Source organism: Merops nubicus, unplaced genomic scaffold (assembly GCF_000691845.1).
Source record: "Merops nubicus isolate BGI_N331 unplaced genomic scaffold, ASM69184v1 scaffold11533, whole genome shotgun sequence".
NCBI lineage: Eukaryota > Metazoa > Chordata > Aves > Coraciiformes > Meropidae > Merops > Merops nubicus.
This window is the reverse complement of record NW_008596920.1, coordinates 48606-76432: the sequence shown is the minus strand read 5'-3', so window position 1 is coordinate 76432 and position 27827 is coordinate 48606. Positions and strand designations below refer to the sequence as shown.

The 27827-nt window shown below is 36.9% G+C and overlaps 1 protein-coding gene across 5 annotated transcripts; it reads left to right on the top strand.

The window, feature by feature from the left end:
• The first annotated feature begins 304 nt into the window (after window positions 1–304).
• Window positions 305–25918, top strand: LOC103769350 (cytoplasmic dynein 1 intermediate chain 2). 5 transcript variants are annotated; one of them, XM_008936541.1, is made up of 16 exons: window positions 308–415; window positions 2119–2233; window positions 5489–5579; window positions 9683–9742; window positions 10989–11104; window positions 18104–18193; window positions 18456–18618; window positions 18711–18810; window positions 19305–19430; window positions 20388–20534; window positions 20862–20975; window positions 21342–21475; window positions 22465–22609; window positions 23399–23539; window positions 24353–24478; window positions 25169–25610. In XM_008936541.1, exons 1-16 carry the CDS (start codon window positions 308–310, stop codon window positions 25280–25282), a joined length of 1890 nt encoding a protein of 629 aa, XP_008934789.1. In that variant the 3' UTR covers window positions 25283–25610. The 5 variants fall into 5 exon arrangements, with proteins under 5 accessions (XP_008934791.1, XP_008934789.1, XP_008934788.1 ...); XM_008936540.1 differs by having other exon boundaries at window positions 5456–5579; XM_008936539.1 differs by having other exon boundaries at window positions 5435–5579.
• The last annotated feature ends 1909 nt before the right edge of the window (window positions 25919–27827 follow it).

Here is a 27827-nt window from a genome sequence, read left to right as displayed (position 1 = left end):
AATTGTTCCTGCAAAGAAAACCAGAACTACCTTAGGAATGGATAATGTCACCATGTCGTACTTCTTTCTGTTTTAAATCAATCCTTTCAGTATTGAGCATGTGAAAGAAATATGGAAATAGGGGTATGATTTTTTTGGGGTCTTTTTTAATTATTAGGACTTCTCACAGTTCTGGTTTTAGTAACCTAGGGTAGTTCCTTTAATGATAGCTTACTTAAAGGCAAGCTGCTAACTTAAAAAACAATAAGCGCCAGCAAATCAAACCCCCAAAAGCAAACCATATTGTTTCTGTTGATCAGTTTCAGCCATGTCTGACAAAAGTGAACTGAAGGCTGAGTTGGAGCGCAAGAAGCAACGATTAGCTCAAATCAGAGAGGAGAAGAAAAGAAAGGAGGAAGAAAGAAAGAAAAAAGAAGTAAGAAATCATTTTTCTTCTTGAAATTTGCCTATTGCATATGTAATATGCCCAAAGTTTAAGGATAGGTTCACTCAGTCAATTCCTGCATATTATTCGTGGAGTATCTGTTTAATGGGTGGTTACTGATGCAAATTTAGCACTTCTGTTTTCTGATAAGAGGAAACACCTATTGTTTTCTTTAGAATTATCCATATGGTAAGTTAGATTTTAATTTATTTTTTAAAATCCTACACCTGCATAAAGTTTGGATTTCTAAAACTGCTTGTGCGCAATCCAGATCCCTGTGAAGTACTGCACAAAAGCTCTGCTGGGATATTTAGAGAGCTCATTTCTGAAGTGCAGTTCTGAGGATGTCCATATGAATTATTTGGCTGTTGGTATTATCGTACAAACAATGTGTGACATTGTTCTCCTCCTTGACTCCTTTTTCAAGACTTCTGTGTTTTGGTTATGATCTTGTAGGTTTTCTAAATGAGCATATGACAGAAGACTGGGCAGCTGCCAGCTACACAGTTTGTGCAAAGAAGGAAGCATCTCAGATTGTTCTGATGGTCTTGTAATGAAGTATTGCCTGTATCTAAGATTCTGCATGTGATGCAGTAGCTTATCAGTTGAGAACTTGCCTTAAAATTTGTGAATTCCTTTTTTTTAATGGAATTGTGCAGTAAGTTAGAAACATAACGTGCAGTCATTAGTCATAGCATAGGGCTAAAATAGCTTGGTCTAGATTTTTCTGCTTCTATTAAAGACTTGCATTTATATAATTGATATTTACAAAAATAGTTGCTGGCCAATGACTGAGCTGTGAACACCTTAAGCCAGGAGTTAAATTTCTAATAACTAAATGAGCATTTAAATGAGTGTGGAAGGATACAGAGTGTTCAGCATCTTTCACAGCAGAGACTGCTTTATTTCTAAATATAGGGATAGGGGTCTAATTTTTTTTTCTATGAAATCTAGAAGATGATAATTTAAATAAAACAACTTAAATGCCCTGTAAACTCCAAGTTACTGCAAAGCTTTTTAAGATTTCCCATTTTTTTTTTTTTTGTGAAACTGGAGGTCCAAAATAAGCTTTCTTGCTGAGCAGTGTGTCAATGTTTTTGTTTTAAAGAATAGATCAAAATGCACAGAGACAATCATTGCTTTTATATCTTACACATTTTCTTAATTGCTATGTACTTCAGCCATGTGCTCTATCTGTCCAAGTGTCATGATACACCCAAAGAGGCGTGTCTCTTACTGTCTTTCTAACCCTTTAGAGTTTTCTTTGACACAGTTATTGTAATTTCAAATTGGGAACAACATGACTGTCTTCAAAATACTTCTATATACAGGTACATAATCCTTTTTTTCAGTCTTTGTATTTTACAGTGCTTAGCATTTGTGTAAAAAAAAAAAAAAAAAAAAAAAAAAAAAAATTCTTGGTCTTATGGAGTGTCTATCATTTTTACAAATGAATACACTTCCTGGCTATTATATATGTCTTTTAAAAACAGTACCAAAGGTACAAAATTTTGTGATTCCTATCTGTTGTTTACATTATCTACAGAGATACTATCAGAATTATTAAAGTCAAATATCTAACCTATATGATGATAGATTTCAGTAACACAAAAATCTATAAGGTCTCAAAAAACAGATGAAACCATTTTTAATACCTACTAAATGCTATAACTTAATTATTTAATTATTTTTAGACTGATCAGAAGAAAGAAGTTCTTCCTGTACAAGAAGAATCTGACCTTGAAAAGAAGAGAAGAGAAGCTGAAGCATTACTTCAGAGTATGGGGTTGACACCTGAGTCTCCTGTTGGTAGGAATGTTAATATTAGCTTGAGATAAATGTTTGGATTTTTTATGCTTGGGTTTGGTTTTTTGGGGCTGTGGGGTTGGTTTGTTTTTTTGTGGTGGTGAGGATTTTGTTTGGCTTTGTTAGGATTGTGATGTTCGTGTAACTGGCATGAAAATTCTTTGGCTGCTGTTTTTTGGGGTCTATGTGTCTGATTTTAGCACTTTTTTGTCCTGCATGATCTCTACTATAAATGCCAAGTGGTCGGTTTCAGTACACATTACTAGTATTATTTGTTATAAAAGTTTTGCGCATAGTGGATTATTTGGAGACTTTTAGTTAAAATAAATATATTTTACATATTTTTTTCCCTATTTTCCCTGCATTTTGTTCCACTGTCTTTATTTTCCTTTTTTTTTTTTTGTAATGCCTGATTTTAATTATAATATTTTGTTCAGAGTTGGCTTGTTTCCTTTTTGCGTCTTTTATGCCTTAATTTTCCTTATCTCAAATACCTGACTGGCTTTGATGGAGTAGTGGCAAGGCTAAATACGATTTTTAACTACCCAGGATGTCGATTCACATCTGTGCCACTCTTGGATGGGTTAGGATGTTGGTTATTGCTGTTTTTTCCCTTTACATAGCCATGTCCAGTAAGAGGATGAAGTCAAAGAATGTGACAATTCAACTCTGCTTTTTATTCTCTAGCTCTGAAACCTAAGGATTTTACAAGCTTTTTTTTTTTCAGTTTGACTCAATGGTGAGGGTCTTTTTCAGCTGGGTTTGCAAGCAAATATTTGCTACTGATGTAACATATCTGTGACTCTATAATTGTTTTTGCACACTCCTCCTGTGTTCAAAAGAGAATGTGAAATAAATGTCTTTATAGCTGCTCTCATTCCAGCAGCCTCAGCAGCCAGTTTTAGTAGTTTGTACTGGTCTTGCAGTTTAGAGACTGGGCTGTGTTAGCACTAGTGTACAGTTTTAAGTAATTGCTTCTTACCTACTAGAGATTTTATTTGGCAGGCTAATAGTTCAGTGATTTCTCGTGTGAGGTTTTGCTAAGGCAGCTGATGATTCTTGCAAAAATGAATGTGGTGGTAGTGGTTGTGGTTTTAAATTTGTGAGAGAGAATCTCAAAACCATAGGGTAGTCAGTCCTCAAAGCAAGTCATTGCATAGGCACAGGGTAGCTGTTTGTGAAAAGCTCTTTGAGCTGTTGTTCTGTTAGACCAGGGCACAGCCCTGTGAGTGTTTTGTTTGATTCCACTGAGCATCTACTTAACCACACCAATGGTCACAGATTCACAGGGAGTTCATTCTGTTCCCTTTCAAGATAGCCAGGTCTGCTTTAGACCCTAAATGAAACTAAAATGCCCTACTCTCTCCTTTGCAGCAGCACACCTGAGGCCTGAGCTGGCTCTGCTGGCTGAATGCTGGCAAAGTAGGACTGATAGCACAGCCACTGGCCATCGTGCACCTGAACTGAAGCTGACTCGGTGACCATGATGTGCAGCTAGCTTGAGCTCACATTGTCAGTGTAGGTGGATAGCTTAAGATTAGATTCCTTTATGGAAAATTGTACTAAAAATCCCTAAAGCAATTCCTGTCCTGTTAGCTGCAAGAGAGGCATCTCTCTTACAGGGGAAGGGAACTTAACAATGAAAATGTGCTTTTGAGATCTACCATACTCGTTTTATAAGGAACTCTGAAGTTAGAGAACCAAAATAACTTTCAAGGTGTTAGTTTCATTCTCTTTTGAGGTAGGTGGAATTTTAAGGTGTTCTAGTCTTTTAGTAAGAGTGCTGGTCTTAAAACAGTTTACCCCACAAGAGGGCACTGTGGCATCAAAACTGAGCTGCTGGAGGCTCATGGCTGGGCTTACTGCAGGATCAAGCTGAATGACTTTTCTAGATGGTAAGGAGATATGTTCCTGATGTCATCTTTTCAGATAAAGACAGGGTGACATCAACATGCCATAGTTTCTGATAACACAGAAGTAATGTAGGAGTGTAAATGCCTATGGGCACTTCCTTTAGTATAAATGATCCAGTAGATGGCAGTGATGACTGGAGGAATGTGTATATACATGCCCATATTTATATAGATATATGTATAAAGTGTAAGAGTATGTATGAATTTGATGCATTACTCTAGGCCAATACAAATGTCTCTTCTATAGGAGAATTTTTGATAAATTTAAGTACTCACTGTGCTTTTTATAAATTTAAGGTAGAATTTTTGTCAATCAGTCATGTCTCTGTTTTGGGATGGGATGGAAACATCCTTCAGAATTCAGGAGATTCTCTAGAAATGTTGGAGATATAAATTCAGAATTGCCTCTTGCCTAACCCCTGGCAGAGTGGCTAGCAATTTATATTCATAACATGTATTCGGTTGGTTACAAGTTCTTTTTAAGAGTTGTTAAGGAGTGCATGTGTTCTGTGACTGTTTTAGGTATTGCTGAAAAATTAAGCATATAAGGACCTTGAACACTGGTTCTTAACCACAAACCTAAGTTTCATTAAATGTTTCACTATTTTTAAAAAGAAAAGTTGAAAGAAATATCAAAATAGCTTTGCGTTTGTATCAGATTGCATGATATCATTCATTATTACATATCAGTTCCAAAGAAAACATGTTGCTTTTTAACTGGTAATTGCAATCTTCATCTACATGCTGAACACACACTGACTTTTAAGGAGAAGTTTCAATATAACAGTACTAGATTGTTTGTCAAGTAAAAAGAAGGGAAACACAAATTCCCCAAAACTCAACACAAACTGTGTTGCGATATGCACAATTTGTGTTGATTTAGTTCAAACTAGAAAAAAAAAAAAAAAAAAAAAAAACCAACAACAACACAGCAGTATGCTGTGTGACAAAGCCACTTTTTTTTGGTCTGTGCTTCAGTGGACTATCTTTTTGTTATATTTAAGCAACATGATTAAGTGGAAATGACCCTTTTGAAAATTGATGCCATCATTTGTCAGAAGTTTGGTTTTAAAACACATTTTCAGTTCATTTTCTCTTAAATGTCTTTCTCTCCATGTCTTTTTCTCTGCTCCAGGTGCGTAAATGCCAAACAATTGCATGAAAGTCCAGCATGAGTTGTTAACATTCTTTTCCCCTCTCTTTTTACTGTTCATTTTCATCCATGTATTTTTTGTTTGCCATCACATTTTTTTTAATACTTCATGTTAAATTAATTTGAAAACATCCTAAGCTGTGCACCCTCTGCGAGTAGTAACAGCGGATACCTGTCTGTTTCACTATTTAGTCCCTCCTCCTACCTCTCCGTCTTCCAAATCTGTGAGTACGCCAAGTGAGGCTGGAAGCCAGGACTCTGGTGATGGTGCTGTTGGATCTAGGTATGTCACTTTCCTTGTCATATTCCTTTGCTTAATACTTGTATTCTGAACAATTAAGCTTGAGAAGAAATCAAGGTTAATTGCTTGATTATAATATAATAACATGAGGTTACAATGTTAGTGAATCTGTGAACAGTGACTGTTCTACAGAAGTACCTTCAAATTTGAAATGTAACCACACTTCCTAATTTGAAATTGCCAACATTAACGTGGAGTTGTTTAAACTTGCACGTTTAAAGAAAAGTTAGTTTGAATGTCTTGTGGTAATGTTCTTGTAAGCATTAATGTCTCAAGATGATAGGAGACTGGAAGAGTCCAACTCCTAGGCTCTTACAAGCTTTTCCCAAAGGAGGGTGTGTATATGGATGATAGGCTATTTCCTTTTTCCCTCTATTCTAGTTGATCTCATAAAAGATGCTGTCTACAAACTTGGCCTTTAAATTTTTTTTTCCCCTTACTTGGGTTAATATTTCTTGTTATTTCACTTTGCAGCCATCGCTGTAACACGACTATTGCCATCTGCAGTTTCTTTTATTTGGCCAAAGCATAGTACAATGTTAGTACAGGCACAGGTTTTCTTCAGTTCCAGTACTTGCCACATCTACTTGACATTTTTTTCCTGTGTGTCAGTTTGAGAAATGCTGCTCTAGAAAGAGTCAGATAAATGTTTCTGTTAAACTAGGAATTCAGAGTGGCAATGTATGGGTGATAAGGTGGGAAATACCACTTTCAAAGGGTACTCCTACTGTTTCCCATACATAGTCTGTGCCTAAGAGCAGTATGTACCAAATTATTTTTGGTAACTTATAGTTTCTCAGCAAATTAAATTCTTGCACATAAAATTGACTGAGTATGCTTTGTGGATGGAGCTTAGTTAAAGCATAGTTACTAAAGCAGTTATCAGTTACTTTTGTGCTGATATGAGTAGTTGTTTTGGAGGCAGACTGAATGCACTGCTTTGAAAGGTTTTTAAAAGACTTCAGTAATGTCTTGTGTGTGGATTATGCATCCATAACTATATACAGTCTTAATCTGAACATATTCAAGATTTTGAAGAAACATTACAAGGCCCCTGTTTCTAAAGTAGCAATTATTAAGTTAAAACAGAGCATACATCAGGCAACAGATAAGAACCCAAACTTTTTCTTTTTTAACGGTGCCCAGGCGTGATCTCAGTTTGTGTGCACAGCTTATTCACTATGCAATTGAAGTTCACCTGCCATGCTAATACAGAAGGAATGTAATTGTTCCTTAACTGAGTAACAAGGAAATTTTAAATTATTTGAGATGGGTGGTTATGGCTTATTACATTGTCATTTTGTAGTTTAATTCACTGTCTAGAAGGAAAAAAAAAATTTACTTTAAAAAAAATATTTCTATTCATACATACTTTAAATTAAATATGAAACAATGTGTAGGCCACACACCTGTAATGGAGCACCATGTTTTGTACTGAATTTATCTCCAGCTCATAGGTGTACTGTGCTCTCTGTCTGTTCCTTGGCCACAGTAACATAATGTTCTATGCATATGTTTCTTATGGAGCCTTGAGAAAAGTCTCCCAAGCCTCTATAGCTCCATGTATTTGTAAACTTTAAAACAAAGTCTGGCTCTTGACAACTTCATAGATGTGGAAGCATAAAAAGATTGTGGTCTTGAGGGCACGGAGATGTGAATCTAGAGCTAAATCGAAGGCTGTATATCATCACTGTTAGAATCTCCCTGCTTATGCTCTGACTACCATAAAACATTCTTTCCCTCCCCCAGTAAGGAGATGTCTGTCTCCTGGTGTGTTGGCACAGGTTTGTGCAGCATTCCTCATGTACACATACACTTGAACCTGAAAGTTAATGGGAAAAGTGGGACTGTGTGGTATCCCTTAGCATTATACCTGACATTTCACAGGTGACTTTCATATGACTATGAGATGCGTTAGAAAGCCCAAGTTGTTCCACTGTGCTTTTGATAATCTTAAAATAAACACTTTCATATTAGTGTATTATTTTAATTGTTTTACTACTTCTTTTAATCTGTGGCCATTGTTCTCTGATCATGCTGCAACTGTACAAAGATAACCTCTGCTGACTTTGACTTTTATCCTCTGTGATGCTGAATCTTGCCAGTGCTATTATTTAGTAATCAGCAGAGCAGTGTTCAGGCTGTATTCTTCCTGGTACTTCCATCCTGCTTCATTTTCATCAGTAAAGAGTTTTGGTCCCTGTTTGTTCTTTCTCTCTCTTTGTCTGTTGAGAGTATAAATTCAAGACTGGAAATGAATCAGTTGTTTTAGGTTAGGCAGATGCTTCACAGAATTAGTCTAAATGCCAAAAATACATTTTGGAAATACAGGAAGTGTTATGAATATGCCTGGTTTCAGAGAAGATCGGACATATGTGGAAGAATAGGAACTTCTGATCCCTGAAACTTGTTGATAAATTAATTTACCTTAAGGCAAAACAAACATATGGAAAGCAAAAGGAACAGTATTTTACATCATTTTGGTATACATATAATAAGTGAATTTTATCTCAGAATGTTATCTTTATTTTAAAAGAGTCTCTCTGGGAACTGTATATCCTGTACTGCTTGCTGACCTGAGCTATTTTAAAAGGCACACTGTCCCTGGTACCACTGAAGCAACTGCTGAAGGTTAAAAGAATGCTTTGAAAGCAGGAAGGCAACTGCAGTAAGGACTACGTCTTAAGCAGGCACAAAAGTTGGAGCATTTTAAATGTGTTGTCCTTTCCATAAGTTCCCCTCAAGTGGGATTGAAAAAGTTGAGAAAACGTTTGACAAGTGCTGTGATAATGCAGCATTTGGATCTGTAGATAAGTCATTCTTTGCAGACACAACAGGAAGGTTGGGGAGGGGGGCTTAGCCGCATTTTGCATTGCTCTGGATGCAGTAACAGTTATGTTGAATGATTTAGTAAATATGAAGACAGTGGATTTGTAATTCTTAACTGAATAATTATTCTTCTAATGCATACTTTCTACAACAACATAGTAGTGCATGATGCCCATATTGATGAGTTTTTATGGCATTGCTATATATCTTTGAAATCAACTTTACCTTTAGGATTTTGCACCTGGTTTATAAGAACATTACCCTGTATAGGATGAAAATGAAAAATTACCTTTTATTAACTTATCATAGTAAAATATTACCGTTTTTGGTTATAAAACATGTAAAAAAAAATAGTATCTCAGAACTTCAGGAAAACTTGGCATATTCATCTCTTAATCTCTGTTACAAACTTGTTTTAAAACTCTGCTTGAGCCTGATAGCAGGCAGCAGACTAAGTGAAAATTTGTGGAGAATGGATGAAGGCTAAAAATGGAGAGGGGGAAGATTTATTTTCCCCATCACATTTCTTCTGATACGAAAATGACTTGAAATGGATCTCTTTTGTTCATTACTCCACATGACTTTGAAATGTGTTATTAATATAAAGCCCACTATTTCTAAGAGATTTAAATATCTTAAATGGGAGTTGGCTCTCAATCAGATGACACTTATAAGCCCAAGGCAGTGCTTAACCCGTAATTACTGCGATGTCACATCTGGGAAACTTGAGCAGTTCTCTGTCCCAGTGGAAATGCATTTTTGCCCCTCTATCAAAAGGCTTATGTGTTGATTCATTCCTTTACCAATATGACACTTTCCTCCACATATTTACTGCTCTGGGCAAGATTGCGTTGCATTAACAAACCTGTCTTCATATGACATGAACAAATCTGAACAGATTTTAAAAGGAATTTGAAGTTTTTAATGGTTCTTGTCAGTATTTAAAATGTTTATTTCCCTCTCATAAAGGCTACATTTGTTTGCAGATCTTTAACTTCAGTCTTTAAAATAATTTAATTCTTCCCTAATAGTGCTGAATTCTGCATTTGCTTTTTAACTTTTGTATGTACCACATCTGTTATTGTACTGAATGTTTGCTGGGTTTCCCTTAACTAATGTTACATTGCTTTGTTGCTTGTGAACAATGAAATAACGATAAGCTTACTGTAACTCTAGCATTTCGTAGTGTGTATTTGCTTCACTAATCTCTGGCCTTTTTTGCTAATGCTGCATGGTTGTTCAACCTGGGGTATCAGGACGCTGCATTGGGATACTGATCCATCAGTTCTTCAGCTCCACTCTGATTCCGATCTGGGGTATTGCATAGATTTCTTATATTCCCTCTTTCATGTTCTTATGGATAATAAGTAGAAGAGCTTATTTTTCTCTTTAAGACTTAATTTTAAGAGACTGTTCTGTAAGTAACAGAAATTCACTATCCCTAGACTTTGTGCACTTTGCTTAAAAGAGGATTAAAAAAAAAATTAATATACATAAGATGCTTATTTCTAATAACAAAACCTACTTATTATTCATGTTTTTCTTTGAGTTTTTCATTGGCAAAATGTTAACTTTAAAAAGTTGTTTCTTTGAACTAAAAAGCTTAGAATAACTATTTAAAACCAGAATGATGCCTATCTTTTCTTATAAATAAGTTTAGAAAAGCTGTAGCACATTATAAGCACTTAATTCTTCTAGCACAATATGGGTGATTATTATGAATCTGCCCACCAGAACTTTTCAAAAGGGGTTACTTTTCCTTTCGCTTTTATCTTAGGAGAGGGGTGGTAATAAGAAACTGAATTTGATATAGGTAAATTGGTTTGGGATCATTGTAGCATTACTACAACACCTCCTGAAATCAGCTTTTATAGGAAGTTACAATGACCGCATTAATGTTGTGTGTTTTTTTTGCAAGTACACTGTGCATTGTAGTTTGATACTAGCTGTATCTGTCTCTATAGGATCTTCTGTAAGCCAAAGTCAGAAAGCTCAGAAGTTTTCAGTATCATATTGTGGAATAATGTATTATGGATAAATCAACTGTTGGTGTGTGACTTTCAGATAAGACTTGCAGTTCTGCATTCTAAATAGTATCTTAGAGGTAGAAGAAAAGGGCAGCAAAGTTAAAAGGACTAGGGAATGCTTTTTCCTTCAGAATAACTAAGCTGGTTTTTAAGCTTTAAAATCGTAGAAACATTGCTGTGCAAATATGAATCACATGATCCCACTGAAAATGGAGATATGTCATATATGTAGCAGTACCTTAGTCAACCACAAAGAATGATTTAAAGTTTTGCTCTGTAATCTATATGTATTTGCACATTGTTTATTTTTGTTGAAGATGTATAAATAGCTGCTGATAATAAATAGCAATTATAATAAAATGTTAGTCATAATCACGTGACTTTTTCAAAGTTAAGTTTCCACTTGATTTAAGTTTGAGTAAGCAGTGCTGTGACATGATGACTTTGGGTATTATTCTAGCGAAAAATGTGAAGTAATTAATAAAGTTGGTTTTTTTCTGTGTGTTTTTTTTTTTTTTTTTTAAATTTTATTTAGACGTGGACCTGTTAAACTTGGAATGGCCAAAATTACACAAGTTGACTTTCCTCCTCGAGAAATTGTTACATATACAAAGGAGACGCAAACACCTGTTCTGACTCAGCCAAAGGAAGGTGAGTGATTAACTTGTTTCTACTAAAGTTATCTTTCTTTTTTTATTTTAATAACAATGACTGACTGAATTAGAACCAGCACTTGTGATCTTGAAACTTAATGAGGTAGAATGAATGATGATCTGTCAGATAATTGATAGAAATTTTATTATTAAATTCATATAGGTCTGTCTTAAGAGTGTAACTGTCATTCTGCATCTTGTTTAATATCAGTCCTATTACTAACACATGGTATTATCTGCTGTGTTGAGACCGGTGTTCAGATCAGACATTAGTTTAATTAGCTGACAACTAATAAATGAAAGTGGGATATATCTTGCATTTATGATGTTTAAAAGTGAATACACAAGTTACTTGAAGGCTGTGTATCCTTACAACCAACATACAAGCTCCCTTGTGCCTTAACTAGGTTAGCTCCACTATTCACACTGGACCTTTCTTAATTATCATATCTTGAGATTTAAAAATACTGTTGGAGCTGCGCTTTTGAACAAAGGAAAGTAAAAGCACATACATTAGATACACTGGGCAGTCATTCTTCAGGTTTAGGTCTGTTTGGTCCTGTCGGTTGAATTGTGCTAACACTAATTGGTTTTGCTTTTGATCCCTGCTGTCACAAAACAAAACCAATAACAATAAAATCCCAAAGCAAAACAAAAAATATCCCAAACCAAACAAAAAAGCTCTACTTCTCTATGCCACAATTATCAGTTAATTATATTATTGTCATGGAAGTATTTATGGTAACAAACAAAATGACAGTTACATAGGGGACATTTTATGTCTTCAACCTAAGGTTGGCCTTTGGAGATGCAAGTTCTATATTCAGTGTAACAAACAGTTAAATTGTCGACCAGACCCATCTCACAGGGAGGTCTGCTGCCTTGCTGAGGCTTGGGTTAGAGATATTAAAAGGAAAGTCACTTCTCTGGTGCAGCCCTCTGATTATTACCCATTGTTAGTTATCCAGGCAGGTAATGATGAGGTTGTACAGAGAAGTCCAAAGGCACTCAGAAAGGACTTCAAGGCACTGAGGTGACTAGTCAAAGGCCCAGGTGCTCAGGTGGTGTTTTCAGTAATCCCTAAGTGGAAGGGAAAAACACTGAGAGTGGGTGGAAAACACATCTGATTAACATGTGGCTCAGAGACTGGTGCCACTGTTGGAATTTTGGGTTCTTTAATCATGGGGAAGTTTACATGGCACCTGGTCTGCTGGCAAAAGATGGAGCACACCTGTCTCCAAGGGGAAGAAGGGTCCTCGCACTGGAGTTGGCAGGGCTCATTGACAGGGCTTTAAACTAGCTTCTAAGGGGGAAGGGGATAACACCAGGCTCATAAGAGATGTGCCTAAGGGCAGCCTTTAGTCTACTGCCCTACTCAAGGTGGACAATGATAATGCAGGGCTCACTTAGAAGTTAGTAACCATGGTAGTGTCCAGGAATGTTCAGATAGCAAGAGTGAAAACTGGTGGGTTAACTGCCTCCCTGAAATGCTTATATACCAGTGCACAGAATATGGGGAATAAGCAGGAGGAGTTGGAGGTCTGCACTAGGTTGCATGACTATGATATCACTGCAATCCCTGAAACATGGTGGGACAGCTCCCATGACTGGAATGTTGCCATGGATGGCTGTACACTGTTTCGGGAAAGACTGACCAACAAGGCGAGGCAGTGGTGTTGCTCTTTGTGTGCACGAGCAACTGAATGTATTGAGTTCTGTTTGGGGGGGTAGGCGGAACAGGTTGAAAGCTTGTGGGTAAGGATAAAGGGATATGCAAATGGGGGTGAAACTGTTGTGGGAGTCTGCTATAGACCACCAAATCAAGAAGCAGTTGTTCATGAGGCCTTCTGCTGACAATTGGGAGGTAGCCTTTAGAACGCACTTCTTGGTACTCATGGGTGACTTCAGTCACCCTGATATTTGTTGGGAAGCCCACACACCTAGGCATGTTCAGTCAAAAAGGCTCTTACAGTGCATGGATGATAACTTCTTAATGCAGGTATTAATGGAAGACTGTCCAGTTTGCATGCAGCCTTAGATGCGAGAGCTAGAACGTGACCTCAGTGCTAGTGGTACTGTAGCCTATTTATGCTAGGACAGAAAGTATCACTGCTGGAATTAGGACTTTTCCATGTTTCTTCACCCTCAACCCTTTGAAGTGTTGTACCCAAAACAGTAGATGGCCTTGTCATTCTCTTACAATGACTAGCTCTTAAAACAGTTCTCACAATTTCCATTATTTTATTGCAGAACTAGTATGTTTGTTTATTATGACTAGAAGTATTTGAGAAACTGCCTGTTTAAGGAAGAATGATTCTTTTTATAATGTGGCCATGACTACACTGTTAACTTCTGTCACCATAATATGAGCATCTTGTGTTTAGGCTGCCCCCCTCCCCAGCATCCTTGTTCTGTAATCCCCTTTACTGCTATCTAAATCCATTTCTCACCTGCCATGATACCGCTGCCTGCTTCCCTTATTGTCCAGTTTTGGTGGACATGTTTTTTAGTTAGCGTGATCAGCAGGTTATTAAGGGCATTTAGCCTCTATTTGGTTTGCTCTTTTAGGCAGCAGATTTCGGATCTACTTTCTGAAAATACATTTGAGATGGTCTTGTCTTCATAAGCTCATTTCTTTCTATCAGACAGAAGCAGTTTCCACAACAGAGATGCAATTCACATGTGCGCTCTGGTATGTGTCTTAATGTTCTGTAGGCTCCATGTTGGCCACCACGGAGACTACTGTAATCGTTGGTACTCGGTTGTTTTGTTCTTTCTTAATTATCTGTACTTCTTGCTGCACTGCTCTCTACTACATTGTCTGATCTCTTCCTTTGTGATTAGCTAACATACTGTTAAAATTCTCACGGAAAGAAATTAGCTACCAATATGCCCAATAAGTAAGTGTTACAAGTCTCTGAAGTAGCTAATCCAGAGAAAGGCAGGCATAGAGTGGAATATGATTCTGCTCAGCTATTAAAATGGAGGTTTTTCCTGGGCTAACAGGTTAGCTGTTATTTAGTGCTGCTGTCCAATATTGTGTATGTGCAATCACAACAAACTGCGGAAGTGTGATTGCATTAGCTCCACAATCTGAGGAATTATTTTCTGATAAAGTCTTTAACGCACAGAATTAAAATAAAAAGCATTTTTGTCCTTCTAATTCTAACTTACACAGATTATTAACAATTTGGTTTATAGGATTGGCTTCTTGGATGCTGTTACAGCCAATGTAACATTTTTACATTTTAATAGTTTAAAAAGAAATAAGGGGCCCTTCTATATTTGTGTTGTTCTGTACATGCCTTAAATGTATAGTGCAATATAGATGGGAAAACTTGATATGAAGGCATTCCACTTAACAAAAGCCACCCATTTCACACATGATTTAACTTTGATTAACTACTCTCCAGCAACAGATTACTCAGACAACTGGAACTTCACTATAGTGTTATTGCTAGGTGCAGACTTAATTTACAGCACCGTTTTTCTGTCTTGTCAAAGCGCATCACAGTTTTGATGTTAACTCAAAGTAAAAATTCAGTGTTTCATTAAACCTGTTTTTAGCATTTATTGACAAATTTGTCTCTGTTAAAGTAGATGCTATTTTTATGTAATCTAACTATTCAGTTGTAACCTTAGATTCTGTTTGCCTGTCAGAAATAACATGGAGTTTAATACTTTAGCATATTAGAATGAATATTCAACAATATGTTGATGTGACATAGAGTCTCATTTCCTTTTCATGGCCCTATGACTTTCCTAAGTCTTTTTTTTCAAGCCTGTTTTTTTTTTTTTAAATGCAGAATTGCATTTGGTATACTGACAACTGAAGTGTTGTAAAATGCCAGTAGGTACAGTCAGTAATTACTAAGGAGGATGAAGTCAGGCAGTGCCTTTAAGGTTTCCAAATTTACGTAGCTGACTTGAAATAAATTCAGTATACTGCTTTATCATGGGTTCTTGACTTACTAGATGAGGAATGTTTTCAGAAATAGTATGGCAAATCTTTCAGTGTTTGCCAGGTAATATTTGCATTATCCTTGCAAATACCAGCACCTGGCCTGTTATTATATAGCTTCAAGATAAGAGACAGGAGAAGCAATTAAAACAAAAATTTCATCTCTCTTGTTGTCCAGTATCTCTATGCTGCCTGTTTTGTTTGTAAACTTCTGTGAGAAAGCATCCCAATTTCAGGTAAGAAAGCATCCTGGTTTTGGATAATGAGGTCAAGAAGTTCTGTGTGGAGATTTTTTTTTTTTCTGTTGTAGTCTTGTTTGTTGTTTTTTCCTCCAGATTCCTTAATGAGAGTTTGCATATGACTTTTGTTTAGAGAGAAGGTGTGAGATTTATGTAGTTACAGATAGATCACAGTGAGATAAGATGTTCCATTTCAAGTCTGGTACTTTGAGAATATTAAAATGAGTGCTGTATCCTGCATTTAAATGCAGTAATATCAGCTGGCTATATGCAATGAAAGTACTACGAAGGAATTTAGAGCTCTGTATAATACATGCCATTTATGTTTCAAACATTAAAAGGCAGGAGCAATCAACTATATGATCTTTTGAATAAAATATGTAGATTAGAAGGTCACTTAGCACTAAGGGGTTGACCATCTGCATTTGACAAGAATTTGACTCCTGTCACTGAAAATGGTACTTAGAATCAGTGTAGTATGACTAATGGAGTTTGGGTTGAAATTTCTAATTGGGACTTTCAAAGCTAGAATAATGTATCCAGGGTGACACAAAAGTAAATTTCTAAATTTGAAGGCATCCTTTAAGTCTGCAAGATTGATTGGCAGAGCACATGAGAGGGGAGGATTTTTATCCAAGTGGCTGTAATGTGAATATGGGGTTCTGTATTTGTTCTCAAAATGATGTGTATTAACTCATATTACATTTTTTAATTAATCAGTGATCATACCTCTAGTGATTTAAGAATTCCATTCTTTAGAATTGCTACAAGTATTACAGTTTTCAGATTACTACTCTGCTGTACGTGTGAATCCATCTAAAAAGGAGCAGTATCTTTCTGTTTCTCTGCGCGATTATTTTGCCCAAAAAAGCTTTTTTTTTTTTTTTTTTTTAAATAGCACAAAAGCTGTAATTGGCATGCTTTGTAAGGAAGTGTCAATGTGCAAGAGAGTGGAGATCACTAAGAATTCTTTTACGGTTCTTTCCCCTTTGCACCACCGCCTCCTCAGCAGGGTCACTGAGATCACTAGCTTTTCTTGAAATGGCCATTTTCACTGGCAGGTGCATTATACCCTGTATTTTCAGATTGTTTTTCCATTCTGAATGTTTGGCAGGTTGATTGCTCTGGCTGCATTGATGGAGAAAGGGCTGACAAATGCGGTTGGGCTGGCTGAAAAGACAGTGATTACTGTTTTCCTTTGTGGCTGATTGAGGCCCTTGAAAGGAAAGATTTTAACCTTCACCGTTTGGTTCAAAAGTATGAGCATATATTGAAATCATTCATGCCATTTATCCTAGTTCTGTAAACTTGTCAGAACGTAAAAATCGCTCAATTTCAAGTCACATAGGATTGGCATACGTCATTATCATTTTGATTAAGTTGGAGTTTGTATTATTGTGTGCATTATACGGTGTCATTTAAAGCTTTCTTTCCTGCAGGTACAGTTATATTTTTATTGCCTATACTATGGCGTTAGAAAGATTTTCAGACCTCTTTAAACCTATCACTGTGTGTGGTTTGGCAGCTGGTATGGCCTACAAGCTGTATTTTGTTTGCAGGGTAAAGGCTTGTCTGTAGACCTCCTGGAGTGCTGGTAATTGCACAGGCTTGCCATTGGGGAAAGACATGATTGGAAGCAGTGAGGCAGAAAAATGTTGTGCCATCCCATTGCCACCTTCTAGCAGAAAGACAATCCTAGCAGTACCATCTGGTTGTTGCGATCTAGTCAGCTGGCCTGGCTGCTGGGACCATGGTTTGGCAGCTGGTTCCCATCCCTTGACCACCTTTTTTTTTTTTTTTTTTTTTCCCTTCCTCTTTTCTCTTTTTGTGTGTGTGCATGTAGATTTTTTTCCATTTTTTTGTTGTTAGATAACTTTGAACATGGGTCAGAGAGATGGCTGCAACAAACAAGTCTACTGCCTGTTGAATTGACTGTCTCATTACTTGTGATGTCGCCTGCCGTTCCCTTATAAACAGATGACATAGCTGTTTAATCAATAAAAACAGTCTTTCCAGAAGCTTATTCTAGAAGGTGAATAAAGAAACACCAGGTAATGCGTATGCTGCAATGCTAAGTAATTTAAAGTTATTTTCTGGTTTACAGTATTCAAAGAAGAAAAATGTAGAAGTGCAGGAAGTGCCGTAAACCTTGTCAGTACTCCTGAACATTAACATTTTATGCTATTCATTGCAATTAGGGAAAACGTGCTTTCCTGTAAAGTTCTCATTGCCAAACATGGTACAGATAATGAGACTTGCATTTAGAATGACAGGAAAAAAAAATCTCCCTGCTATTATCTTTAGCAAAATTTGACTCTCAGAATAGCAACCTGAAAGCTAATGTAAGCCATCTTCATGCCATGTGAAGACCCATTAGACTCTGATGGTTTCAGATCACAAGTAAGCAGCTGCTCTGTAGACTATTTTAGACATTTGATTTTTCTTGGTCTGCAGCATTAATGTGTCAGTATGTTACACAGAACATGCATCTACCACATAGGTTTGTGTGGAATCATAAATGCTTATAAGAGATTTCCACCCTAGATTCTTTGCATTTTCTTTTGCCTTTTTCCAGCTTATAGAACTACATCATTTAGTGCAACTAAAATCCAGGGGTAGACAGCGTTGTGATGATCTTCTGGTTTGAAATAATGTTATATTTGTAAAATGTAGTCCCCAGGATAACAATTTTAAGCTAAATGGGACCAGTTTGCATCAGCATATTTGAGATTCATATGGAATCTTAAGTGTTCCTCTTCAAAAACATTGATAGTCTCACCATAATGTTTCTCCCTAGATGAGGAAGATGAAGATGATGTAGTTGCACCAAAACTGTCAGTTGAACCCGAGGAAGAAAAAACATTAAAAAAAGAGGAGGAGGAAGAAGGTACAGTTCACCTCAAGACATTCTGAGTCTGCTGTAAAGAAAGGCATCAATAAATTTTTAACTTCTTTGCATTAAGTTGAAGTTAATTTGATTTACAGTTTAACAGTCAGCTAGCAAAATAGAAAATGTAAAAATGTATTTAAAATCTGTGGATGTTGGGAAAGAAATTTTCCAACATCATGAAAAATACTCTGGTTTTCCTTCTTGGAAAGAACTGGCGAATATATACAGTCCAGAGAATATATGTATAATTCTTTTCCAGCTGCCCCTCATGAACTTACGGAAGAGGAAAAACAACAAATTTTGCATTCTGAAGAATTTTTAAGTTTCTTTGACCACTCCACAAGGATTGTGGAAAGAGCCCTTTCTGAACAAATCAACATTTTCTTTGACTACAGTGGAAGAGACTTAGAAGACAAAGAAGGGTAATGTGAATGCTGAATACTTTACTGTGAATGTGGAGTTCTTGTAATTGAAAAAGTGATCTAAGATTAATATCTGCTATTTGCCTTTATAGAGAGATTCAAGCAGGAGCAAAGCTGTCCTTAAATAGGCAATTTTTTGATGAACGTTGGTCAAAGCATCGTGTTGTCAGTTGTTTGGACTGGTCATCTCAGGTAAAAAATAATGCTTACATTAAGCAGTTACCTTACTAAACTCTTCTAGGTCTATGTGCTTGACCCTTCTATAAGTAATCGATGCTGGCTGTATTTCTAGATTTGTTCCTTACATAGTCCATAGTTTCCAAAAGGTAAACAGAGCTCTTAATCTTTTGTGAAAAGCAGCAAAAAATTTTGTATTGTGAAGAAAATCTCTGGCATATTGTTTAAAGAAAAAAAATTCACTCAAAAGTACTGGGTTTTACATTTAAAAGTAAGTTCCCATGGAAGATGAAACAAGACTGTAATGTGTGTGTTAGTGCTGTTCTGAGCCGAGTTGGAAACAATTAGTTGTAACTGAATTTCATATTCATCATGTATTGAGTACAGAGGCCTTTGGGTTTTGGTGGGTTTTTTAACCCTACTTTGCTCAAAGAAAACAAATTCTAGGATTGTCTGGACCATTAGCTAATCATCTTGCTTACTTTGAGTCTTTTTCACTTTTTGTACAGTACCCAGAATTACTTGTAGCCTCTTACAACAACAATGAAGATGCACCTCATGAGCCTGATGGGGTGGCCCTTGTATGGAATATGAAGTACAAGAAAACTACCCCAGAGTATGTCTTTCACTGCCAGGTATGATTCCGTCATGGGAGGCTTAAGATTTTACGTTGATGAACGTGGACAAGTACCTCCTTTATGCTTGTGAACATAATGATTTCACTGGGCTGGCATTCACTTTTAACCACATGTATTTGCAAACAAATATTGATAGCTAGAGATTTCAGTTTAGAAACATTGTTTCAGAATTTCTGACATCAGTCAGAACTGCTGACATTCAGAATTCAGTCTTGTTTGAGAACACATTTCCTTATTTTAATGTATTTAAAAACAGACCAACCTTCTTGTGTAACAGTTGAACCACACAGGAGGTTTGTATGAAAAGGGGTTGAGTGGGATTGTATACTAACAGAGCTTAGTTCACTGAATAAAATGAAGATGGCCTCAGGAGATGGAGCAAGGATGAAAACTAGAAACGTGTGTCAAGAAAAAGGCAGATGGAAGTTTTCTAGCAGTTTCCTGAAAGACAAAAACATGCAAATACCTTCCATTATGCCAAGCCTGGGATAGCTGCTTTGTTTTCAAAATACTGTAATTCTGGAAGATGACAGTTGAATCAAAATTTAATCTGTTGTTGAGGTTACTGTCAAAGCCCAGTTTGCAAAAGTAACTTTTTTGTATCAAAACAGATTTGTACATTCTCTAAGAAAATGACCACAGAATGTGGCAACATGTTATCAAAATCTTTTGCATTACTGGGCCTTCCCTTGTTAAATTATGCTAGGAAGAATACAAATATATACATATGAAAGAATAGAGGAGGAAAACTTGATTTTAGAACTACAAGTTAAAAGGCTAGAGGTTCACAAAGGGTTTGTGAATCATTAAGTAATTGAACGGTGAAATAGTGTATCAATAAATCTAGGCAAAGAGCTTACTCTGATATTTTGTCCCATTTTCGTTAGTTTTGGACATAGTGTTGTTGAATGATAATGACTTTTTGTGTAATTTGGTGTTTTTTTTTCCTTTCAGTCAGCAGTGATGTCAGCTACATTTGCAAAATTTCATCCCAATCTGGTGGTTGGTGGCACGTACTCAGGCCAAATAGTGCTATGGGATAATCGCAGCAATAAGAGAACCCCAGTGCAGAGAACTCCACTTTCAGCTGCTGCTCACACGGTAGGGGTTGAAATATCTTCAAGGACTGTTCCCTGCCGAGATGTATTTAACCTCTAGGAAACTCCATCCAGTGCGCTTGATTGATAATGCTTAAATGTTTATGTCCATATTTTGCCAATGCTATCGCTGAGGAACCAGGCTATTGATAAAAATCAGTGTCAGAAAACAAGTTTGGGTTTTATAGGGGAGTATTCTTCTTACCATACTGTGATCAATCCTTTATGCTTTGTTAGATGGCAAAGTTGTATATTTTACTGTATATTAATTATACCAGCATTGGTTGTCATTTGGAAGTTCTTTTTTCTGATAGTACTTTACATTTTTTAGCACCCAGTGTACTGTGTAAATGTTGTTGGGACCCAGAATGCTCATAATTTGATTAGTATCTCAACTGATGGCAAAATATGCGCTTGGAGTCTGGACATGCTTTCACAACCACAGGTAAGGTAACTTTGGATATCTGTCGTATATATTCCAGATTAATATTTTTTTTAAAACTTAATGAATCTAAAAAGTATTAATAAACATTTTCCCAACACAGAGTTATACTTAAGGTAGCTTGATAAGTATTTATTTCCAGAGCAGTGGAATCAAATATTGTCTGCTGATCCTTTTGTATGTTTTTGTTGCACTTGTTAAAATCGTGTTCACCACTAACACAAGAAATAACTTTCTACTCCTGCCCAATTCTCTACAAGTAAAATTTTTTTTCTTTAAATCTCATATTGAGGAATCTAAATTATTTTGTAGATTTTAATATTTCAGATTTTTTTTTTTTAAAGTAAGCTCCTAATATTTTCATTATAGGATAGCATGGAGCTGGTTCACAAGCAGTCCAAGGCTGTGGCTGTTACCTGCATGTCCTTCCCTATTGGAGATGTCAACAACTTTGTTGTTGGCAGTGAAGAAGGCTCAGTGTACACTGCATGCCGTCATGGCAGGTGAATATAAACTTTAATTATTCAAAGGAAATAAAAATAAAGGATGTGTCCCCGCATGCTTTACACCGCGGAAATTATTTATAGTGCATATTTATTTGCTTGTCTTGAAGGAGTTCAGAATAGCTGTATATGAATTCCAGTATGTGCTTTTTCTCGAGTAGGAGCTTCATTAAAACCGGAAGAATTTGGAATACTGAATTAGTACTGCCTTCAGTGATTAAGAGTTGTTTGTGTTCATGAGGTCACCGAGGTTTTATTCATTTGAATTGTAGCAGAACATCCAAACTTTGTATTGGTTCTGTAGATAATTGTACAGTACCATCACGCACAAATCTCAAATTGGCCAGCTTTTCTCCTGCTGTTCAATCTATTCTGAAATTGTCTGACTGTATCTTATCAATTGCTTTCTTATCTATAATGGAGTGTCCCGTTTTCATCTCAAATACACCTCATCCTTGCTGCACAGCTTTTTGGTTCCAAAATACCCAAAATTGTATCACTTCTGTGTAACATCCTTCCCATCTGTTCCCCCCTTTTTCATGGCTCCTGAGAGGAGGCTATTAGGGATATATTGTTACTGTTTTATGTCTGAACCCTGTGTCCATAAGACAACTTCTCTTGAGTCAGTGGGAGTTTTGTGCTCATTCCTGAGGAGTGGATTTTGTTCTTTTTATGAACAGAAGTTTTAGCTATTGCTTGGAGAACAGTGTCATGAAATGTGTGGACTGCTACCTGCTGAATGAGTCTTTTCTCCCTGTGGTACGTTTTGGCATTTAAGGCTAGTAGAAAATGGATGTTGAAGTTAAGGTCTGTATTCAAGCCTGGTCTTCTGTGATCCTGTTGTGATGAAGCCTTATGCAGTGGAGTGACATCCATACAAAGAAGCAAAATCTCTTTGTGGCTATATTTAAGTTGTATTTCAGCGCTGTCTCGGTCTGCAGATGTACAGTTTCCAAATAAATTAACCTTGGTTATATATTCTAAAACAGCAAAGCTGGAATCAGTGAGATGTTTGAAGGACACCAGGGACCAATCACAGGTATCAACTGCCATGCAGCAGTTGGACCTGTAGACTTCTCACATCTTTTTGTCACCTCTTCTTTTGACTGGACAGTAAAGCTTTGGACAACTAAGGTAACTTAACCAAATAGTTTGGCAGTTTTCTTCGTAGTCCTTGACACAAGGGGGTGCTATAATGTAAGCAACTTAAGAAACTTCAGGTTCCCTAGCAGCAGTCCTGCGAAGATGAGACGGCTGATGAAGAACTGCAGTTAACAACATAAACTTAGCTTTCAGACTGTACATCATTTGTATATTTCTGATCCATTCTGTTCATCCTTTTGCCCTTTATTATCAAGTATTACAGTGGAATCAAATGTAAATCATCTTGTAAAAACAGTTACTTCGTATTATGCATAAAACAAATGTTTTGCTACAATTTTGTGGAGGACTAAGGGACAGCACCAGAAGTGATGTCAGTTAAACTCGAGTGAGGATCACAACTGATGTATCTATCCAATTTCCATTGCCAGAATTACCTTTCTGTATTAGTCTGATGCCCCAAAGAATGCTAAGCAGAGAAAGCAGAGTTCGAATCTGCCAGTAACAGTCTGAAGTGCTGTCACTGAATTATCACTGGCTCGATTTACAAGATTCTTAATGCTTTAAATGTACAATCTCTTACAATATTGGCTTGCAGCCAGCAAAAAGGCTGCATGCTTTGAAAGGCATCCCTTTAATAATAGCATTAATTTTTTGCTTCTCTTTAGAGAGGCATTTTTAAAAGTTAGTCAAAACATGAATGCTTTTTTGAGCTATTGCTGATAATGCTTTTCAGCTATTGTGTAGTTTGCTTTGCCTTCTAGCTTTATAATTTTGAAGTGCAGAGCTTGAGTATTGCATTGTTGTCTTTGCTTTTTTCAGAATAACAAACCTCTCTACTCCTTTGAAGACAATTCAGATTATGTTTATGATGTGATGTGGTCTCCAACTCACCCTGCCTTGTTTGCTTGTGTGGATGGGATGGGTAGGCTTGACCTGTGGAATCTCAACAGTGATACTGAGGTGAGACAGTCAGGATAACCATCAAACATAGCTGAAGAAGTGTTTTTATGCTTCAGAAAAAAAGCATTTTGGTTTGGTTTTGTTGTTGTTCTTAATTATTCTGCAGTTCCTATAGTTTCTATATGTTGGCTATCAAATCTCTTACCCACACCACTGTTGTTCCTATTCCCCTGTTACTATTGCCGCAGTAATGCTGCAGTGAAATTGTAATTTGTTTCTAAACTTAGAGAAGTGAATGTTTGGGTTTTGTGGTGCAAGTTATAAAATTAATTATAGAGTAAATCTTTTCTGACACTTAAATTTGTTGGAGGTAGGTGAGAGCAAGAACTTGACAGATATCTGGTACTTAAATTTCATCTTCTTAAAGATGCATATAGAAGAGCAAGCGGTTTTGTAGGGCCGCATGCCAGCCCATGGAATCAAATTGGAATTACCCAGCTCTAGCCTTGGACAGCACTGACCTGCCAAAGCAGCTATCTCACCCCTGCCTGCTGTCATAATCTTTGCTGAGATCCCAGGGCTTCTCCTTGCTGCCTGACTGAATGCATGCCTGTGCCTCCTGTCTCATGACCAGTGCAGATGTGCCTCTTGATAGAGGATGTTTGTACTCCAGCCAAGGGACAGAAGATGGTGTTTTGGCCATGTCACTGGTGACAGCTTAAGGCCTCTGAGAGTCTGAGATCTGTGTACTTGGCATCTGTTGAAATGTTGGGTGTTTCCCTGGATGCAGCACTGAGGGACTAGGTGTGTTCTGTAATCTGTGGCTTATGGAATCCTCATGCATTTTTAACAGTGTGTTTTAAATGGATACAGGTGCCAACTGCAAGCGTTACTGTGGAGGGCAATCCTGCTCTGAACCGTGTGAGATGGACACATTCTGGGAGAGAGATTGCTGTAGGTGATTCAGAGGGACAAATAGTTATATATGATGTGGGAGAGGTACGTATACCATGTAGTGTGCAAAGCACATTACAAAATGCTCGAGTTTCTTTCACTTTTCTTTAGCATCTTGCTTTTAACTTTTTTCCCATGATTAAAAGAATAAGGTTTATTTTTTATCATCAAACTAATGTTTCCTTTTTGTGTGTATTTCAGGCATTCTTGCGTAACTTTTTAGTATGCTATCTGGCAGGCAATGAAAAAGTAAAAACATTACTGTATGGCTGGTGAAAGATGATGAAAGAATCAATGGGTTTGTTTGTAGAGATTTTTCTCTAACTGTGGCACATCTGAATTCTGACCATAGCTTGGAAAGTATCGAACAAATGAACTTTGCAGTGAAACAGCCTTAACTTGGTTCGCACAGGGAAGCTGTTGTTACTGCAAGTATGTGTGCTGCAGTAGCATGTAACCGATTGGAGGAGGCTGTGGCATTAGTATTGCCCTTTGGAGGCAGTCTCGGAGGAGACCTAGCACGCAGGCTCGTGGCAGTGCCGTTACGTACTTAAGCAGAACGTGAGAATCCTGTATTTCTTTCAGTAAAGCTTTTGATGTTCAGCCTATCTTAAAAGTTGCATTAAATAAAGGTAAGCTTTTCTTTCAGAACCTCTTCTGAACATGAAGCACGTGCTGTTCAAAACGAGCTGGTTTTGGTTATCAGTGTGTTTAAGTCACGTTCTCTCTCAACAGCAAATCGCCGTTCCTCGCAGTGATGAGTGGACTCGGTTCGGTCGAACGCTGGCAGAAATAAATGCGAACAGAGCTGATGCGGAAGAGGAAGCTGCGACCCGCATACCGGCGTAGATCTTCAGAATGAGCAGCAGTGGTAGACTTGTGAAAGATTAAAAACTTAAGCATGTGTCAGTTCAAATAATAGCTTAAGGGAGGAATATATGGATTCAACTATGGACTTTGAAAACGTATTAAGATTGCTGAAAACCCAATCTTGCGTTGTCTTTTTTTATATATAAATTACAAGCACATTATTAGGTTTGTGTAACTTTAATACAGTTGACTTTGCAAGGAACTTCATTTGCTGAAACACTAATCTGGTGTAAATTTGCTATTGGGTTTCAGAAATTTTTCACTTTGCAACAGTACCTGTTTCTGACAAGTAAAAATTCTGTTTCTAAACTAAACTTTCTATATTACACAGACTAATCTTCTTTAGGTAGTAAAGCTCTAAAGCATTCTTTAATCTGAACTCTTGAAATTACCCATGGATATGCATGCATATGTTCCCAAGTAAGTTTCATTGTTTATATATAGGTAAGCCTCAGGCTCTGGTAGTGGGTAATATATGTGGATAAAAATTTGTCTGTAGTTACAAATTTATCTGATAATTTGACCTGAATTAGTGAAATACATATTTAATACTAAGTTCTTATGTTTGAATTGGTGCATTAAAAGGTGAAACTGATTCACAAATACTGTATGAGCACTTGTCAGCTGCCCTGTCCCCTAATCTGTGTCCCTTCAGTAGTTTGAGAGTACAAAGTTCCTGGGAGCGGCTGCTTTCATTTTACTACACAAAACAGAGTTGTTTTCTACCCCCAGCCTCCACTTCCTATGATGGCAATTAGATAAAAGGAAAAAGGCCACTTTCCAAAGGATAAGGAACTAGACTTTGACTTATTTTCTATACTGTGATGACCTCCAGTCCATTAACAACTGACTTACTACTAATTTTCCATATTAAGTTACAAGATGTTTTCATTGCTTTTTTAACATTTTTATTAAAACAAAACCTTTCAAACTTGAAAGAGAATGGTTGGAATTTCTGTTAAAGATTAATTCTTTTGAATGTATCTTTTTTAGGATATTATAATGTTTCCCATCAAGACTGATTTTGTGTTGGGCAGAGGTTGTGTTGTTTGGTTCTTTTTTTCTAGTTAATATTCTGACTTTTACGAATTAGGCACTAGACCAGTATTGATGCCTTTAATTTAGGGCTCCAGGTTTGTTTCTTGTATTCTTGATCTGCTACAAGCTTACTGTTTTGTCAGAAGAGCTGGTTTATATGCTTAGGAGTAGGGGAGAGAGCCATATTCCTTCATCAGCTTTATGTCAAGTATTCCTGTTTCTTCATTGTTTGTGGTTTAAGGTTTGGGGTTTTTTTTTTCCTGTTTCTCCCTATCTCAGTTCTGTTATGAGCAGCTCAGAGACACTGGCAGCAGTAACATCAGTTCTGTCTTCAGGAGGTTTTCTTTTCCAATGAGTTTGAAAGTGAAATGTATGTAGGCTTCTACTGTTGTTGGGTTGTCAGAAGTTACCCCCCCCCCTTCCACGTGAAGTCATGCTGCTCAGTTTGACACTTAGCTGGTGTTGTGATGAAAACGTGCAAGGTATCTGTGCAGTGGAGAAATGAGAACCATATAACAAACGGGCACATCGTGTGATGATTTTTCAGCCTTTGGGCACAAGAATTCTTAATGAGCAGAATGTTCTGTTGTCTTGATGGTTTTTGGGGTGGTTTTGGTTGGCTTCTGTAGGTTTTTGTTAGGATTTTGTTTTTAATGAGATTGTTACTTCTCAGTTAAGTTCTTCAGATTTTCAGAAAAGTTCTTAGATTTTCAGAGATCCAGTAGATAAGGCTTTCTTTCAGTGGACTGTGGCATATACCATATGACCTAATGTTTAAGTTTTACATATGTTCAACATTAATTTTCAACAGAACTATGCCATATTCATTCCTCCTTCACAAAACAGGTTAAAAATGTTCTGAAACCCTTCCCTGCAACACTGAGAGACCAGTAGTGATGCTAGATACTGTAAAGGATCACCCTGAGAGCCACACTGTCCAGTTTTGGAGCTGTGAGAAATACAAATGCTATCTTGCATTGTAAGTCTCCTAAGGCCTTGATCAAGTCAGTCAACAAGCTGTGACTTAAATTAAATGCCAGTGGGTACCCACCATTTTTGTAATCTATTTAGGAAAGTACAGAACAAAATACACAAATACAGGAGAGAGTTCCTGGGAAGCCTGCTCTAGAAAACGGCACAGAACAGGTAATTCTTTAAGCAGAAAAGAACGTAATAAAGACAAGCAGCTTTCTCATGGGGCTATAGCTGTGCCTGTTGCAGAATATGACAGAACTCCCAAGTTCAGTGCATTGTAACCTCTAGCTCACTAAGTATTATTCAGCAGCAAAAGATTTTACATCTTGATTTGAGGCTGGAACTGAAGGAGGGCTTGTCTGTGTTTGTAGTGTTCAATTTTTTAAAAAGCCATTTCTTCTTAAGCTGCCTAAAACTTTTTCTAGTGGCCTGTTGTCACTTGAGTAAAAAAATAAGTTTATACCCCTGGGGAATACACTGTACTCCAGGATGTTTAATCTTGAAAGAAACA